Source organism: Caretta caretta, chromosome 19 (genome assembly GCF_965140235.1).
Source record: "Caretta caretta isolate rCarCar2 chromosome 19, rCarCar1.hap1, whole genome shotgun sequence".
In the NCBI taxonomy this organism is placed as follows: domain Eukaryota; kingdom Metazoa; phylum Chordata; order Testudines; family Cheloniidae; genus Caretta; species Caretta caretta.
This window is the reverse complement of record NC_134224.1, coordinates 10,326,924-10,345,728: the sequence shown is the minus strand read 5'-3', so window position 1 is coordinate 10,345,728 and position 18,805 is coordinate 10,326,924. Positions and strand designations below refer to the sequence as shown.

General features: G+C 47.8%; 1 protein-coding gene across 13 annotated transcripts in view; it reads right to left on the bottom strand.

Annotated features, from left to right (window-relative positions):
- Nucleotides 1-18,805, bottom strand: part of ZDHHC18 (zDHHC palmitoyltransferase 18) — a 51,729-nt gene that overhangs the window by 29,281 nt on the left and 3,643 nt on the right. For 3 of the 13 annotated variants that reach the window (XM_075121245.1, XM_048826069.2, XM_048826074.2), the window contains exons 2-8: nucleotides 18,021-18,181; nucleotides 14,028-14,177; nucleotides 11,966-12,103; nucleotides 11,369-11,417; nucleotides 10,484-10,586; nucleotides 8,488-8,597; nucleotides 5,039-5,138 (exon numbers count right to left, since the gene is read on the bottom strand). In XM_075121245.1, coding sequence (XP_074977346.1) covers nucleotides 5,039-5,138; nucleotides 8,488-8,597; nucleotides 10,484-10,586; nucleotides 11,369-11,417; nucleotides 11,966-12,103; nucleotides 14,028-14,177; nucleotides 18,021-18,181 — 811 coding nt within the window. The other 10 variants (XR_012665471.1, XR_012665472.1, XR_012665473.1 and 7 more) reach the window with 8 other exon arrangements.

Genomic DNA, 18,805 nt, shown 5'->3' with positions numbered 1-18,805 from the left:
GGATTTCCCCCCGTCAGTGCAGAGAAAGGAAAGTGGAGGAGAGAAAGAGAGGGTTAGTACAAGACATCCCAGAGTGAGAGTCAGGTAACAGGAGCGAAAGCAGGAGTGGATCCTCCGAGCCAGCTACAGGAAATAACCGAACAGGCTGGGGTCAGATGAGGGCCAGTCCTGTGTTAGCAGCACAAGCGAGGCTCCGCCAATGCTCTCCTCAGGAGCTAAAGCAGCTGCCCTCTGGTAACACCCACACCCAGCAAGCGCCAGCTGTTTAGACCCCTCAAAACAAGACAGGTAAGTGAGTACTTACTGAGCAATCTCTCAAGCATCATGCAGTAGGAGAGGGGGTGATTAGGAGACTATCACATGAGCAAGACAGCACTCAGCAGGGAGAGGAAAATGAGGGGGCAGGGGTATCGCTTCCCACAATAATAACGGAGCAAGACACATGCAGCCACCACTAGACACTCTGCAGGTGTGTAACTATCTGTTTACACCACAGCTGCTAGGCCATGACTTCCTTTGCACCCACACCTGTTGTGGCTAGCACACGGGAGAGACCACCAGCAGCACCAGCTGTGGAACAGGCTGCAGGGGTCACTGACTGTGTGTCATAAATACAAACTGTTCTATGGCCTGTGCTGGGAAGACGGGGAATAGACACGGGCAGGGTCCATCACGCTTCCTGGCAGCTGCGCATTATCAGTGCTCCCCTTCTGGCGGACACTAGCTCATCAGCGGTGTGTGGAAGGAACAAGAAGGGCAGTTAGGCAAGCGTTAGCAGGGCTGTCCTTGCAGAATCTCCAGCCCTCGTCACTGAGTAATAAGCACTGATGTAATACTACATTCTCTTCAAAGCACTTTTACAAATTACTCACCTGTGTCACAGGCATGTTGAAGGATGAGTTTCATGTTACAGAGAGGAAAACAGGCACAGAAAGGGGAAGTGACTTAGTCACAAAGTGCATCAGTGACAGAGCCAGGATTACAAATCTGTTCCTGGCTCCCAGTCCTGTGATCATGCCACACCTTGCTGTAAATGTCACACCACTGCATCAGCAGGACTTCTCTTCCACCCAGAGCAGCATCTCGTTTGCCATGGCTAAAAGCCACCACTGCAATCCATCCCATCCTCTTTGCAGCCACCATTCAGGGCTTAAAGCCCTACTGCCCTAACCCTTCTGTCTGTGCATCCCATCTCCCTCCAAACTAAGTCCAATCGACACTACTCTCTCAACCCTAAGTGCTCTAGTAACAACTGGCCTAAATCCAAAGTAATGCACGGCAGCTCTCAGCCAAGCACTTCTGCTCTGCCTTCACTCAGTCTGCAGTGCAGTGCAATGAAAGCTTACTTAATCCTCTGCAAGGCTGGGGGTAATTTACCTACCTACCACACAGCCTCACACGGCTCACTGCCCATCACTACGTTGGAACGCCAGTAGGGTTCTTGGCACACACTACACACCAATGCCTACACAAACCAGAGGGTAGCTGGGGCTCGATGTACAGAGCAAACCATGCAGTGAGGATGAGATGAGTCACTGGACTGGGGAGAGAAGAAGAAAGTGCTCTCTTACCAACTACCCCTCAGAAAGCAGGGCTAACATCCAGAAAGGGGGGTGTTAGATCCCATCAGGCTGTGCAGGAAATGGCAAAGTCCTGGCAGGCATCCTCCTGGGGAAGACACCAGAGATTATGCACTTCAGCATCCACTGGCAGGGACAGAGCAGACTGCCTCAGCGACAGAGCACTCTGTCTCAGGCTGCTCTCAGATCCTGGGACAGCACTGGACTGGGTTAGAGGGAGAGTGGGATGGGAGAAGGGTGCTTAACTTAAGGCCTCTGTAGGAAGATGCAGTTTGAGCTGTGTCAAATTTCAGCAGCCGAATGATGAAACCCCGAGAAACCATATGGCCAGACCAAGTTGCTGGGGTATGCAGCTATGCATACCTTCCAGCCTGGTCCTGCGGGAAGTGATTACAGTGGGCAGGCAAGACTCGCAGCTGGAAGAAGCCATCTAACCTTAATTGGATGGACAGAGAATCATTACTCACCCCACTGCAGAAGCTGAGGAACATGCCTCCGAACCAATAAAAGGAAACAAACAGATCCCCAAGCAGTTAACTTTAAAAATATAACTTTATTACAGCAAATAACAGGAGAGACCGGTTCAAATAGAAGTGAGAGAGTTTGCCTCCCTCTCCCTCCTTCTGAACTCCTGTAGGAGGCAGGGTCAGTTTTCCTATCCCATCCCATCAAAGCTGCAGCCTCTTAGAGTGTAGCTTTACTGACCCTCTACACTCCATCTGCCTGTCCTACCATTACACAAGCAATGAAACACGGCATCAGGGCCAGGGGAGAGTTAGTGCGCCGGCTATTTGTGGCTAAGGGAAGACAGACGGTAACTGCTGTGCGGGATAATTTCTGGAAAGGAATTTTGGAGTGTTGTTTTCCAGACACAGCAGCAGCTTTTTACACTGTTGCATTGATCCGTCTGGGGTGAAGATCAGTCTAGGAGCAGCAAGGCACATGAGCTGTAGCCTGGTGTGTCAGCTGCCCTGCCAGCCTGCCTCACCCCTGAGCTGCCAGGGTCACCCCCAGGGCTCAGGTGGTAGTTTATTCTACATGCTGGTACCAACCCTTCTTCACCTCAGCTGCCAGCAGTGGGAAACATTAACATGGGGGGTGTGTGTGTGAGGATACTTCTCTGAGAAACAGCTGGTAAATGCTTTTGGTCACTAACAATAGGGGCTGGCTTTGGACTAGACACCCTGCTGGAAAGGGGACTGACTGAGAACAGCATATGAAGCCCAAGTCGTCCAGTCCCCAGCCACACCTATAACAGGGCAGCAGCACCGCCAACCCCTGGCTGTACTTTCAGATCAGTCCACTGACAACAGCACCCCTGCCATGCCCAATCTCACTTGAATACTGAGCCAGAAACATGAAGCAAAAGGAACATTTACAGGGTGGAAGGAGCAGATTTTTAATCAAATCTCCAAAAAGGAATGGTTTGAAATCGTCCAATATTCTTCTCAGCTAAAGCTTCTCTCAAAGCCCCACCTAAAACCACTGCCTTCTGCAAGAAGCCTGCAGCATGTAAATGCAGGCCCAAGTTCCCAACCCCAGGACGTGGGTGGTGGAGGGGCAGGGCACATCTCATGCACTGCTCTTTGAACAGTCAGGATTTGTGACATTTTCTGGCCAGCAACAAAACTGGGCTACAAAAGAGTGCCAAAAACTAGAGAGGAAGGGAATGCATGGAATGTGAGAACACCATGTTGGGGGGTGCATTTAAATATTGTCCCATTGAAGTTCACCACTGCTCAACAGACTGACTCACAGGGTAGGGCAATGAGGGGTGCCTTAAGCAATACCAGCCCCTTCCATGCACCCTATGTTTTCCTTAAGTTTGCAGCAGCTGGCAATTCTCTGCTAGGGTGCTGTCATTCACAATGTGCAAAGCAGAATACAGGGGAATACCTCTGTGACAATCTGCCCCCCAAATGCACTGATTAGTGATGAAAGCACAGGTGAGAAAGATGAAAGGGCTTTGGGTCCGATACATACTGCAACGCCCAGGGGTGTCTAACCAAGTGGCTTAACACAGAACAAACACTGCAAATCTCTGCCCTGGTGCCAGGGATACGTACAGCGCTATCTACACCGACACACAAAAAAATACTACCTAGAAAAAAATTTAAAAATTGTGCAAAAATACCCAGCAGCTTTTAATAAACGCATTTCAAGTATTGCTAATGTGTCTGTAACTCTCCTACACACACTCGCCAGTGTCAGTAATCCACAAGGCAGACTGGTGAACACCTGGTAAGGAGCAGCAACAGATATGGTGCCACCCTGGGGCAGACAGACTCAGAGGAATCATTCCCAGAGGGCCAGCAGGTGGCCCCACTCTCTATTCTACTGGCCGGGAATCCAAACCAAGAGCAGGCTAACTGACACCAGCACTCAGGGTAACCCAATTTGGGCAAGCTGTGCCTCTTCAACACCAACATTGCCATTAAAGCTCTTTACACACAGAGCCCACTCACGCTTTAGCCACCTAGTGTTGGGCAGAGATCTAACAGGTTATCATTTAAGGGCAACATCTCGCAGTTAAACCCACAAAATGCTTTGCTTATTTTGTTTCTACCAATTAAAACTAAGAGCTCCTCTGGGCTGTATCCTTGTCCCTGCATGGCTTCTTACTAGCTGAAAGGGCTACAACACTAGGAAAGGTTGGTCAGCACCTTCTCCGTGACCAGGTGAGAGCCAGCACTCAACAGCAACTGGGATGGCACATCTATTTCCCTGCCTATGTTCAGTGCCCCATAGGGGTCTGGACCCTCAGCGCTCTCCCCAGCATCTGGGAAAGGGAATGTCATCCCAACCAGCCAGCCTCAATTCTGAAAAGTACTGGTGCTGCTGGGAAAGGGACGCTACATATTCCACAGGCCCAGATGGGAACGTAGTTTATACTGACACATGAAGCTGCCCCTCACACTGCTGGGGCAGAGACGGAGGAGGCATTTGTAACGACAACAGGGAGACCCAGCTTTCAGCCTTCATCGTCCCCCAAAACCCAACCCCCATTCTAGAATGGAGCACAGGAGATGGGACATGGGCTGTGTCCACCTCCCCATCCTCAGCCTCCACAAGGCACCGCAGCCCATTCAGCTAATCCCCGCAGGAAAGATGGCAGGTCTCTGGAGCGGACACTCCAAGCTTGGATGGTTCTGAGAGGTTGGGGTTTCCCAAGCAGCCCTTCTTGCTTCCCAGCTGTGGTTGGAACCCCTCTCCCTGGCTGAGGCCAAGGTCTTGCTCGGCATCAGGCTGTAGCAGTTGAAAATCCAGGTAAGCCACATCACAGTGAAACAAAAAAAATAAATAAATAAAAAGGTAATGCATGGCTTGACTGAGTCTTTGGCAGCTCTGCACCACAGGGCTGTCTTGCCTGAGGTCAGGGAGATCACGGGAAATGTACTGACTGGAGCTAGGCACAGGCCCTGGACTATATCACAGCACCACTAGGGAATGCCTCCTACCATGCTGGTGTCAGTCTTGGATCCAAAGGAGGGGATTTCACTCTTGGGACTGGACGGGGTCCCGGCATCAGGCTGGATAAATCCTCTTCTGTCTATTAAACTAGAAAACAAGATGGAAAGAGAGAGGAGAGGTTAAAACACCAACGTTCATCACGAAACAAACCCCTGAAGCTGTGTGCTAAGCCAACCAGTGATGCTGTAAAAATGAGCTGCTAACACCTGTTGAATCAACAGTATAATACTGGTGCAAAAACGGTGAACCCAATGCTGGGATGCATTAGCAGGAGTGTCATAAGCAAGACACGAGTAGTTGTTCTTCCATCCTACTCAGCACCAATAAGTCCTCCATTGGAGTAGTGTCTCCAGTTCTGGGCACCACGCTTTGGGAAAGATGTGGACAAATTGGAGAAAGTACAGAGGAAAGCAACAAAAATAATTAAAGATCTAGAAACATGACCTACAAGGAAAGACTGAAAAAAAGTGTGTTTGTTTAGTTTATGGAAGAGGAGACTGAGGAGGAACACGATAACACTCCTCAAATATGTAAAAGACTGTTATAAAGAAGAGGGTGATAAATTGTTCTCCCTATCCACTGAGGACAGGACAAGTAGCAATGGGCTTAAGTTGCAGCAAAGGAGATTTAGGTTAGACAGGAAAAACTTCCTAACTGTCAGGATGAGTAAGCACTGGAACAAATTGCCTAGGGAGGCTGTGGAATCTCCATCAGTGGAGGCCTTTAAGAGCAGGTTGGACAAACACCTGTCAGGGATGGTGTACTGTAGATAATACTTAGTCCTGCCTCAGTGCAGGGGACAGGCCTAGATGACCTATCAAGGTACCTTCCAGTCCTACATTTCTATGATTCTCAGGGATTTCAAAGGCAGGAAGCAAACCCTGACAGCATTTGATCATTAGCACTGGATAGCTGTGCCTGCCAGCACTGTCCAAAGTGTAGGGAATTTGAATGCAGGCAGGAAAATCCCCTCGGCCAAATCTCATGAGGGCGACTGGAGAGAGGGAACAGACTCCGCACACAGGAAAGCACTTAACTATGGCTCAGACTTTTCTTGTGCACGTTTTTAAACATTTGTCGCTTAAAACTCAAGGTGACCGGCAAGGCTACACGCACCCACCTGAGCCCAAAACACTTAGCACTCTGGGCAGGAAGACGTTTCTTCAAATCTCTTGGTGTGAGCTGAGTGCACCTGGAAGCTTGTCCGCCCTGGACAGTCAAGTCCCCACTGCAGCCACAGAACCAGTACCATAGTGACAGCAGCAGGGTAAGCTTCCCCAAGTCCTGCTTGTGTCTTTGTGGGGACTGCCATACAAAGTGTCAGTGGGAGGATGGATGACATGGGTTCCTGACCACTCAGAACTAGAGACAACTTTGTGTCACTACTATGCTAGGCTGGAGTTGGAGAGGCCCCCTACAGCAGGAGCGAAATACTATTATCCCATTAGCAGTCATCTACCTCACAGTGCTCTCATCATGTTTAAATGGATTAGCTCACTTACTGCCATGGACTCCATAGTAACAGTAGCACTGAAAATGACAAGAACCTTGGGAAGTACTTTAGAGGGGGAAAAAAACCCTCCTTAAATCATGGTGTAACAGCCCTCTTGAGCACAGGTTAAGCAACAGCAGACCTTCCCTGTATTATTTCATTACACTTACATTAGGTTAGTATTTCTGGAATGCTCCCAGTAAGTTCAAATTGGTTCCTTCCAGCAAAAGAAACACTGTCTCAAACCTGCCTGGAACATTCAACAGGCTGAGAGCTACAAAATGTGCGTTGGGATTGAACTCCCAACAGCCCAACACAAGAGATTATTTTAAATTTGCCCAACTGCGCCCTCATGTGACTAAACCATGGTAGTTTTATTTTGGGATGGGGTTAGATTCATAGCTGTTAAAGCCAGAAGGGACCATTCTGATCGTCTAGTCTGAGCTCCTCAGTTGGAAGGTGTTCAGTAGGACAGACCCAACATGGGGTTTTTGGTTGTTTTTTTTGAAAGTTACAAACCAGGTTTCATTAAATGATTTTTTAAAATGGAAATACAGTTTAAGCAGTGAACAACATTGCCCCATGAACTCTGCAACCCAGGACCCTGCACCCTGCCCAGGGAAGAGCAGAGGGTGGAACTCACTGTTCTTGTTTCATTATCCAAAACCAGTGAAAAACAAGAAGCAAATAAGCAAAGATGAGGAAATGTTTGGCATTATTCCTTCCTGCTTTAATGACAGTTGCAAATAATTCACAGGTAAGGGAATTTGTCAGGATCAAATTAAACAGGAAATCATTGTGTCCTTTTAAGGCAAGAGTCTCCAAATTGTCTGACGAAGGACAGCATTGGCTACTTGCCAGAAGTCTAAGGTTTCCAGCATACTGCATAAAATGGAGAGGATTGCAGTCAACCCCATCTCTGATAGAGGTGAAGACCTCCACAAGACCACACATCCCAGCATGCAATGCTCCATCTTGATCTGAAAAGCAGCTGCAAGATGCATGTAGAATTCCAGCCACTTAGAGATGACCTGGTGGGCTGGAAGGGGTTTTGATGCTGGTTTTTCACCTTAGAAATATCAGGAATGTCAAGTCTGCTCTCACCTGGAGATCCTAGAGCTGTATCAAGAGCACATTTAGCAAGAGCCCTCCTGCCTTCTTTGACAAGTGAGGAGTGAGACAAAGCTCTCGCCCTCAGGCGGTCAGTTAGTCATGGAAATTAAAGATTTGTTCAAAAATAAAATAAAGAGCTTTATTTAACCAGTCTAAAATCTGTACTCTCCCGAACACTCAGCTTTCACTGCCTTGAGTCTGGTGAGAGTGTCATTCCACTAGTTCTCCGGTCACCAGACGCTGCCAGGGCAGACAAGACCTGTATTTGCAGTGTAAAAACAAGAGTGAAGAACTTCTCCATCATCTAGAAGCCAGATGTATTGAGAAGTCCATTGCAGGGCACCTTTAAGCCCAGGGTTATTCCTTATGTCGTGCTAAAGCTCACAGGATGCATCCTTTAGCCCTCCTGAGGTCCTTAGGGCACTGGATTTTTAAATGTCTAAAGAGGAAATGCTAATCTAGTAAATATTTCCATAGCAAGCGATTACCATTAGCTGCCGGGCCCTCCTGTAATGGGCATATCCCACCCTTACTACACTGCAGGGGGATATTCCAGTTGCACTCAGTTTACACCCTACAATGAAGTCTGGAGTGCCCTGAACTAAGCAGATTTAAATTGATGAAAAGTAACAGTCAGCACCCGCCTGTACATTTACCTATCCTCTGGGCCTGAGCCTCAGAATTACCCACCCCACCCGAGAGCCCTGTGCCATCGCTTTGGCCTGGCTCCTGGGAGCCAGTATTAACCTCTCCTGTCTCCACCTCCACATATGGCTGCTGTGTCAGGGCAGGGTGCAAGTCCCGAGTCCAGTGAGGATCGGAGGCTCTTACCTGGGATGGAATGGCCCACACAATACTGCACAGCAGTTGGTGAGGATACTCTTATGGCTGTAGGGATTGGCAAACTCTGAGCCTCTCTTATTTGACCACGACCCTTTGATCTGCAATTGAAAGGACATAGGCTGATTAGAAAGCGACAGCCTGGTGAGAGGGGATGGAGATGGTCAGTGCACTGCCCAGGTCACACGGGAGGGTGTCTTGGACAGTATCATCCACACATTGCTTGAAAAGCCCAGGTCTGAAGTGACAGAAGTGTCCCAAGTCAGGGCAGAGGGGTGTGGAGCTCTGCACTGTGCCCCATAACACGGCTCTCGCTTCCCTGACCTCTAAATCCTCTCCACAGCAGTGCGGCAAGCTGATAGAACGTCCCTGTGCGAGACATAGCTTCCCCCACCCATTGCACCAAGCAACCTTTAGCTGGCCTTCTGCAGCTCGCGTCCTCTCTAGAGCAGTTTGCCCTTTTGCCTTTGCCCAAGCTTAGTCTCAAAGTCGCAATGCCCACTACTTACACATTTCCCACACCATGTACTATGCATCACACTTTGTCTAGTGGTTGTAAACCCCCCACCCTCCCATCCATCTGTTTCACTTTAGTCATTTCTTGTTTGCCAAATTTAGACTGAAAGCGCTTCCAGGCAGGGGCTTATTTCTGGAAAGCACACAGTGCACTTACAGAGCTAAGCTAACAGCAAGAGGGTTCATAGGCAGCTCTGTTAATGTAAAGAAACCCTTTAGTTTCTTCATGTTGAGCCGCCACAGGAGCCTGTTTAAGGAAACACTGTTGCCTTGAAATCTTAGTCATGTAAGCTGTAGGAATTAGATGGTGTTCCAGATCCTACCTCTGCCCCTGAGCCTCGGCCAGCTTGTGTACAATCACACTTCCCCTTTTTACTTCCTTTCCCCAGCTGCTGTGACAAACAGGCCAGTCAAGCAACACGGGAAACCAACAGACTATGCACCACAGGCTCAGTCACGCGGTGTAACTCCCATTGACTTCAGTGGGAATCTGCTGTATAACCGAGAGCAGAAATTGCCCCAAAGTGCTGTTAAATGCACTAAGTAAAAGAGTAGAGAAACCATTCTCTCTGAGACAGCAATTGTGTCACTTGTAACAACAAGGTGGTACAAATATTTCAGACAGAAGTGTGATCTTCAAATCCCTTTAAGCAACCAGACAGACACAAACAGCTATGCTATCTAGATACTTATCAGACCCCCATTACAGTAGTATCTCAGCATGTCACAACCTTTAATACATTTACCTTTATAACACCCCTATGTATCAACTCCCTTTCATAGAGGAGTAATCAAGGCAGAGAGAGAGAGACAATGGGACTTGCCCAAGTCACACAGGAAGTCTGTGGCAAGGAAAGAAACTGAATCAAGTAATGGCCACCCACTCAGCCTCCTTCCTCCCTACTGCTTTCTCCGTGGTCCAAATATTAACAAAGGACACATCTAGACTGGGAAACAGGTCATGCTTCAAAACATGTTAAGCTCTCATGTTTTAACTAACACGATTTTAAACAGGACTTTGCGTCTAGCGTACCCAAGGTAAGTCCTGTTAACAAATATGTTAGCGGGTTGTGGTCCATCTTAGGGGCAGCCCAAAGGTTAAAGGGTATTAGCTAGTATTTTAAAATATGACCTCTTTTCCTAGTCTCCACACAGCCAAACAACACACACTGCTCTCCCTTTTGAAACCTGTGCACTCTGCCGGGGTGTGCATACACTGGCATGCTCCGCTGGGCTACTCGAATTAGAGGATAAACTCTGGGGGCATCCCAAAGGTGCTGTCTTTAATCTGCTCTGTAATAAAGTGCCACAAGCACCTAGGGCCTGTCAAGATAACCTCCTCTGACACACTGCTGCAGAGACAGCAACAGAATTTTGGCTGATCTCTTCATTGCTTAGAAAGGAATGGGCTTCATGCCCAGAGCACCTTTCTGGTCCCATTCTATGGAAGGAGAGACACACGGCTACTTACGTCTTCATTCGTCGTCAGGTTGGAGGCGACTAGGTAAGTGTGAAAACCTGAGAGGCCCAAAATAGACCAGACTGAGAAAAAACATATCACCAGCTCCAGCACGGTGGAAAGAGAGTCAAGGAAGCCTCCAAAACCCCACACACACACACAGAAAGCAAGGAGAGGCCTCAGGCCCAAGTAATGGATGAGTCAGTCACTGGAGGCACTCTCAGCAACTGTGAGGACTCTCAGTGGGGGGCACAAGCACAGGGACTTTGCGAGGGTCATAAAGGGCTCAGCAAGGTGCCCTTGCTTTTGAGTGGCTGGCTGAGACTCCTAGCAAGGAAATGGACTCTCACCCCTACCCCTTCCATTGGGGAAAAAGGGTCAGCCCTGGCTATAGCAAGGAGAGTGCATTCCAGCCAACAAAGCAGGCATGCAGCTTCCTTCCCACTGTCTGTGCTATTCTGCGAGTGCCCATCAAGGGAGAACTCACTACAGCCAATTTAGTCACATCCCCCCTTTTCCCTGTGTCCTCCCACGTGTCAGAAAGGGAGCTTGTTTCCAACCCTCGTCTGTGCATGACCAAGCACATGTACCATGTCTGGCAATGGAGAAAGAGACTGTGTCTTGAACAAAGGGTCTCACCAGCTTGGCTACAGGATCACCACCTCCTCCTGTAAATGCAGAGAAGTCTGCCCGTCCCCCACTGTGGTGTAAGGAGGCTACGTGCATTAGGGTTTGTAAAGTACAGTGAAATGTCCTGACAGAAGGGGCTGTAAATCAGAGAACACTTTTCAGAGAGCTATAGCTTTAGTATCTCTGCTCCAATACCCTGCAGGGATCCAGCTGTGTCAGTGTACAAAAAGGGGAACAGATGGGAAGGTGCAGGCTCTAAAAGGATATCTCGCCGGTGTTGCCTTCAGAGTGGTGACAAATCCACTTCCCTGAGAGCCTACAAAGCAAACAGGACAAAGTATTGAATTCAAGAAGGCTCATTTACATCTCCAGCCAATTTATCCTGCTTCAAAGTACACACCCATCCCAAAAGGCTTCATGGATCTGCCCAGCTGACTGAGAAACCCCCACAGTCTAGATGCTGGTGTGCAGCATGCGCTCCAAGAGGTTCAGGGGCTGAAAAGCAAGCTGCCTTCTATCAGAGGCCATGACTAGACGTAGATGCAATGTACACATACACCTCCAACCCACCGCAGCCTTGACATACTCTGTAACCTACTTGCTACGGAGGGAAATAATCCACTCACCAAAACTCTCAAACTATTTTCTAAAATAAGGTTTACAGTTCACTACTGCAGCCCTCGACCAGTTCATCCAGATGACCCAGCAGTGAAAGGCCCTGAATCTCGCCATCGTCACCTGAGCCATCCATCACCTAGTCTAATACAAACTTAGAGGCTGCTTCCCTGGATGTGCGAAGCCAGGTGCCCGTGGTGATGGCCTGAGGGCGAGGCACGTGTTACTCACAGCAGCCACGGTACTTACGCAGAGCGAGGTGGGTGACAACACAGGCGAAGATGAAGGCCGTCAGGAAGGAGAGGGAGAGGATGAAGGCGTAGAAATAGCGATAGTTGCGCTTCCCCACACAGTTGCCTACCCAGGGGCAGTGGTGATCAAACCGCTCTGAAACCAGGCAGCAAGAGAAGGTTATTAGCGCATCTTACTCCCCACACATGGGTGAACACTGCAGAGCCCCTGGGAACCTCGGGGCTACAAGCCAGCCCTTTGCCCTATCCTTTAGATTTTAGCCCAGTACCTCGGAATGACAGGACACCGTCACTATATTTATATAGTGCTTTGCATTCTGTATGTGTGCTCGTCTTTAACTTTATAGGGACACCAACCTTAAAAATCACTTTGCCCGAATACTGATCTAACTAACCGTGGTTTCTTGTAACACCTACAATTACTAAAACTGAAAGACATTAGAGAAAATGCATTTCTATGTCTTCAGTCTGTATACTTTGTACATTTGATAGAACTGTGGGGACTCAGTTTCACTGTTCCCTTGCATTAGTCATTTCCCCTATTCATGTGAAGAGAAAAAGCATTTTAAAAGTTAGGAAAATTTGACTGTAAAGCCACAAAGACTGGCAAGGGAACCCAGGGCAGATGCAATATACCTGAAAATACTTCTGACTCTTAAAAGAATGGACTAGATTTCAAGTTGGCAGGGCCCTTTCAACAACACACACACCGCTTTACCCACCACTGAAATGCAGCCACCTCTGAGGTGAAACATATCAACTCTTTCACAGCTTATGGTAACATAACCTAAGAGTTTCATACAGGACGTGAAGAATATCCTATCCAGTTGAAACCGCAGGGGGAATTTAGGATGGCAGAATGAAATTACCCACATGGAAATTTTGCCAAGACACATGGGTTAACATTCCTACGCTAGCAAAAAAAAAGTACCAAGCCATCTTTTATAACCACAAGCGGCCAGGACCTCCAACTTAGGTTTCACCCACAAAACTGTAACTCTAGCAGCCCAGCACTGCTTAATACTACGGTGAGGCTTTGGTTCAGAAGGAAGAATGCCAGCTACTAAAACCTGAAGCATCCTGGAGGTCTCCCATTCAAGTAATGCTCAGGCCTGACAAAGCTGGGTGGGGCTGCATCCTGTGCCACCAAGTGACACTCGCTGATGTCAAGCCTCATCCTTGAAAGCCATTCAATAGTGCCTCAAACTCCCTGTCTTTGAGCTGTCTTCTTTAGAAAGGTGACCTTGAATTTTGTGGTAGTTCTCAGATCAGTAATTTCATCTGTCTCCAAGCTGCCCCAGCATCCACAACTGTTAGTGCAACATGCTGATTTGAACAGAAGGTTGCACCCATAGGTTAATGAATGAATTAATTAATGACCATTAATAAAGTAACAGTGTGCTCAGTGGACCTGCCATTCACCTATACTCCACCATCCTGCCCACACGTCACACCAGACTGACAGCTTTTTAAACTGCTCCTCCAGAGACTCTAGACTATGCAGGAATCTCACTGCCACACCAATATCTCCTGCTGCATGCCAGTCCCTCTCACATCTGCCAGTTTGGCTGTATCCAACCCTTTTTTTCACTCCTTCATTCAGCCTCCAGCTCTCCCTCCCATCTAGCACCAGGTGCCATGGGGCAGAAGGGCTAAGATAGAACATATGCTGGCCCCTCTGCTTCACATTCGCCATGACTGCAACACAGAGTGGCCAAGGGAACAGAGATCCTGCAGCTTTATTTCATACCCAGATGCTTGGCGGTAGGTTTAAATAGGAGATATGCTGCGTTTCACCTGTACAATCCTACCTCGTACTGTTGGAGAGGGCATTAGAGCACAGCACCTGCTGTGTCCTGGCCCACAGGCCACTGTTGGCACAGTACATATCTGTCATTAGTTTGAAGTGGGAAGAAGGGAGAGAGATTATTTTATCACAAGTTTGTTATTTAGTTTTCAAGCCCTTTATGGTGAAGCAGAAAGGTTTTTGCTCAAGAGCTTAAATTAGAACCCCATTTATCTATGCAGATTTCACCTGCTCCTGAACCCCTTGGACTTACCTACACAGTTATCACAAACACTGCAGTGAGAGGTCCGGGGGGGTCGGAACATTTTGCAGGTATAGCAGTACTTTAATTTCACCACGTATTTGTTTATAACCACTTCCATTGTCCGGGCGGGCGGGCGGTAGGTGGAGGTGCCCATGCTATCTGTGGAGTGAGAGTGAAGTGGGGAGAGTCAGACTCGCACAGGCCCATTCCACATGGCACCCCAGCCACTGGGGCCTTGCTCCCCTCTTGCATGGCACAGCTCTGGCTGGTATGCAACTGTGCGGTGCTCATACATATCCAAGCTGAACACTGGAGAGGCAGCGTGATGGAGGGGACTGAGATCAAGATGGGAAGCCAGGACCCCCAGAGCTCTAATCTCAACTCTGTCCATTACTCAGAGTGTTATTTAATCTTTGTGCCACAATTTCCCCTTCTGTTCAAAAGGGATGACCCTTGCAGGGCTGCTGAAAGGAATTAACATCAGTCACACTTTGAAAATCAGAGGCACTATATACATAGTAAGCATTAAAGCAGCACTCTAACACACCTGCTAACATTAACACATCTCTAGAACACAGAAGGAGGAAGCAAAGCTCCTCTCTAACAGTTCTCAACCAAAGGAAGTAACAAGCTGTTAACACACGTGTGATTCTTCTACAACCGTTCTGTGCACCAGCAGCACAGCTACAGTTAAGGAGCAGTAGCCTTTGGGGGGCATCGTCATGGGAAGCCCTGTCCTTGCTCCCCATGTCCCCTGAAGCTAGCAGGGGCTCAGCTCCAGCAGGTGGCCTGGAGCTCAGGCTTGCAGCCAGGGGCTGGGGCGGCTCAGGCTGGCCCGGGGTCGGCCAGCTGGCCGTGGGGGAAGGAGGGAAGGAACAGGGGCAGCTCTTGGCTCTGGGCTGCTGGGGGTGGGGGTCGCTCAGGGCTCCGGCTCGCAGGGCCTCAGGCAGAAGGGGAGTGGCCAGGGAGCTAGCCTTCCTGAAGGGGAGGTTCACCCACCGCCTATGGACAGGGTGGCTTAGGGGCACAGTAGGCTTAGCAGTAGAATTGTGGGCAAGATGGAGGGGTGATCTCTTGACTGTTTCAGACAGATTCCATTGAAGTTTGATACATACTAGTAGCACAAATGGAATTTACTTCCTCCAAGGCCATGGTTGGAGATTTTTCAGGACACTGCAAGATACACTTGTGCATGTAGCCAGAGTGTGCTGACCTGGATAGGTGCAGTGGTGGGAAGGATGGCTTTCGACATTCATGCATGTCACTTTTTTAAAAAAATAAGCCCTTTGATATCACAACAGGGAGGGCACCACACACCCTTTTATGAGGGCTTCGAAAACCTGATTTGACACAGTCAAGCATGTTAAGAAGAAGAATGGATTGTATTAAGAGCAATAGCTGACATGACAGGTAGCCCCTGCAGTGGGCTAACGGACTAACTACTTCAGGGGATTTTGAAACAGAAAGTGAAGAAGACAGCTAGCTAGTTTTAAAAACCACCCACAAAATGGTTGTCTGGGCAGATACAGAGAAATTATATTTCTCTGATCATTTCCAGCAGTGACAGACTCCAGAAGTCTCACAGTAGCTTTGCTAGAGCATTTGTTACTATGGGTAACACACTACAAAAAGCAGGCCATATATTCTGCACACACACACTTACCGTCATACAGCCATCATAAAAACACAAACATACATTACATCACATCAATGCTTGTCCTCTTATAAGAGCTGTGAATACAGGAGTCCTACTGGGCTAGTGACAATCCTAGCCCCTAAAACATTAATTCCCAAATTCATTACCCTAAATTCACGATCTGCAGAATAGATGCCCACTGTAAATACAAGCTCTAACTAGAGATTTTAAGTCAGTTTCAATCAAGAGGAAGATTCCGCTGGATGTGGATATGAGGACTGTTTCAAATTCATTAATAAATTGTAATAGGACTTTATGCTGGGCACTCCGACTCAACTATTTTGGCTATTCGTTTGGCAACACGGTATGAAGATGGGGGCTCAGTATCTAATCTACAAGTCAGTTACTGGGATCAGCCACCTATTTCTGAACTCATAAAAGAGGGACAGTCAAATGGGGAATCAAAGAGTGGGTAGTTAGCAGCAGCTGCTATTGAGGGAGTGCTGAGTAGAGTCTTCTGTTGGCTCTGGACTCAGTTGTATGATATGCTTCATTAATATTAAGGCTGGGATTTTCAAAGGAGCCTAAAAGAGTTAAGTACCCAATTCCCATTGAAAAATTCAATGGGAATTGTGCACCTGACTCTCTTAGGTTGCTTTAAAAACCCCAGCCTATAGTTTTATGTATAGGTGCATTGATATTATTGATCAGCACAATGTAAACACAGCACAGTCTGTATAGAACAGCACCCCGACTCCCCTCCGCCCAAGCCTTGGCACAATTACACCTGGGCTGACCTAGCATTATTACAATTGCATTAAAACGAACTGAGACATGCAACCTTTGAGAACTAGCAGAGAAGAGGGGTCTAAAATGCCTTTTTAGGCAAAATAATCTGGGATCAGTCCCCATTGTCTGCATTTTAACATGAGTGGAGATTTGTTGTGGTTTATCAGAAGCTGTTCTGAAATCCACAAAAGCTATCAGGCGTCTCTAGCAGGGCAGCAAGATACTTTGCACTTGGGTAACACATGGGGATGTTCTCTGTGGTGTCTAACACACCCACCCCATTTTCTTCACAAGACAGGCTTTCCAACAACCCCATATGAGCGTTTGCCCCCAAAGATGTCAGACAAAGCTTCACAGTCACAAAATCCAAGGGAACTGGTCTCAGATGCTCTGGATGTGGCCTGCAATTAGCAGCGTTACCCAGAACTTCTTCTCAGTGCCAGTTCTAGTCACCAAAACCCATTGAGACAATCACAGTCAGAAACAAAACAAGGGCTTTATTTCTCTCTGCTCCTATCAAGACTTTTTATTTGATCTACCAGAACCTAAGTGGGGCTTGAAGAGCTTACTCAACACACACTACGATTAGGCCTACCAACCCTAGTGAAAAAACACCTGTACTATCATATCTCCTGCTGTTTAACGAAATAAGCATAAATTCTTAGCACTTACATAGAACGCCACAGCTTCACAAACATCATCTAATTAATCCTCATAGAAGCCCTGAGAAGAAGGGAAGTTGGTATTATATCCATTTTACAGATGGGGAAACTGAAGCAGTGGTGAACTGACTTCCCCAAAGGCTCAGAGAGTAAGTTTCATAACCAGGGCTAGAAATCAGGGCTTCCCCAATCCCAGCCCTGTGCTTCAACTGCTGTCTGAACCAGCACACCTCTCTCTACTCCACACTCTAGGATGAGAGTAATAGCACAGTATTTAAGAGCACGGTACGCAGTCACTCTGAACTGAGGATTTCCCATAATGATACTTCAGGCTGAGGTATCTGGTACTCCAGGCTCTCTCTCAATTAACCTCTGTGCTGGGCCAGAGGGGCAGTCAAATGGGGCATCAGAGAGTGGGTAGTTAGCAGCTGTGCACACTGTATTCTACTACATACTCCGCTCGTGGGAAGCAAGAAGCAAGCTGAGCTCCATGGCAGGAAGAGCACATAGAGTCGACTGTAGTGTTTGGTACAGTACTTTGTCTGGGAAATTGGTACTGTTGACCAAAAGAGTTTGGGAATCACAGTTTTAAACAGAAGAATAAATTACTTCTAATTCTACATCTCTGAAGATACTCAATCTTGGGACTCAGCTTGCTAGCACTAGACAGGTCAGATAGTCCCCTCCTATCACCACCTGCTCTTTACATTTTTTGCCCTCTGAGATACCGTCAATTGGACACAAGTGTCTGTCCTTAGACTCTACTCCAAATGCCATCTCCAATCAAAACCTTCCCCATCTACTGCTAGGGTGCCAAGACCCAAGAGAGGGACCCCCATGTGCCTTTAAAGAATTGGCTTTTTCTAATACATGTGCATGCACAGTCCACAGTAAATGCATGAGAGAAAGGCTCACCAATCCGTTTCTCCAGGTCTGCAGCCTCACTGGGGGTGGCTCTGGGCAGGATACCTGGGTCTCTGAAGCTTGTCTGCAGCAAACAGCTGATGACAAAGAAGAACAGGACACCCCCGATGATGGGAATGGCCAGGGTCAGGTGACTGGCAAGGAAGGGGCAGCTGTAAATAATTAGACAAACAAGTTTTTTACATTCCCGGCATTCACCCACAAGCACCTCAATCAGCTGCTCTAATGATTACTGTTTATTATTTGAATGGGAGTAGCGCCTAGGAGCCCCAACTAACACAGATGATTTTGTCATGAAGATGGGACCCAAGTTTCAGAGCTAGGGAGTCCATCTGAAGAACAAACCATACTTTGTTTCCCAACACTGAAGAGAACGACTGGTTAGAATGTAACAGTCTCCATACAACCACCACACTGCCTGAGTCCTGTATGTACCTTATTGATGTGTGCGGATTCAGGGGAAGAACAGTTCTAGGGTGCTTTTCAATGGAAAGAGCCCCCAGTACTTTACAAACTATATACCCACAGCACCACCGATATGCAGCCACCTTTGGAGTGGCAGGCAACAGCCAGTCATAACACAGCACAATTGTGGGTAGAGTGGGTGCATTTAGGGTAAAGTTATATTTCTTCGGAGATACAGAATCGTATCTCAAAAATCAGTGACACGTTGGGAAGTCTCACCTTCTGAGAAAATGACATCAGTGAGGTGTCAAGGCTGAATGAGTTATGTGGGAGCCTTTTATGGACCTTTCTGTACAGATAATGGGTCAAAT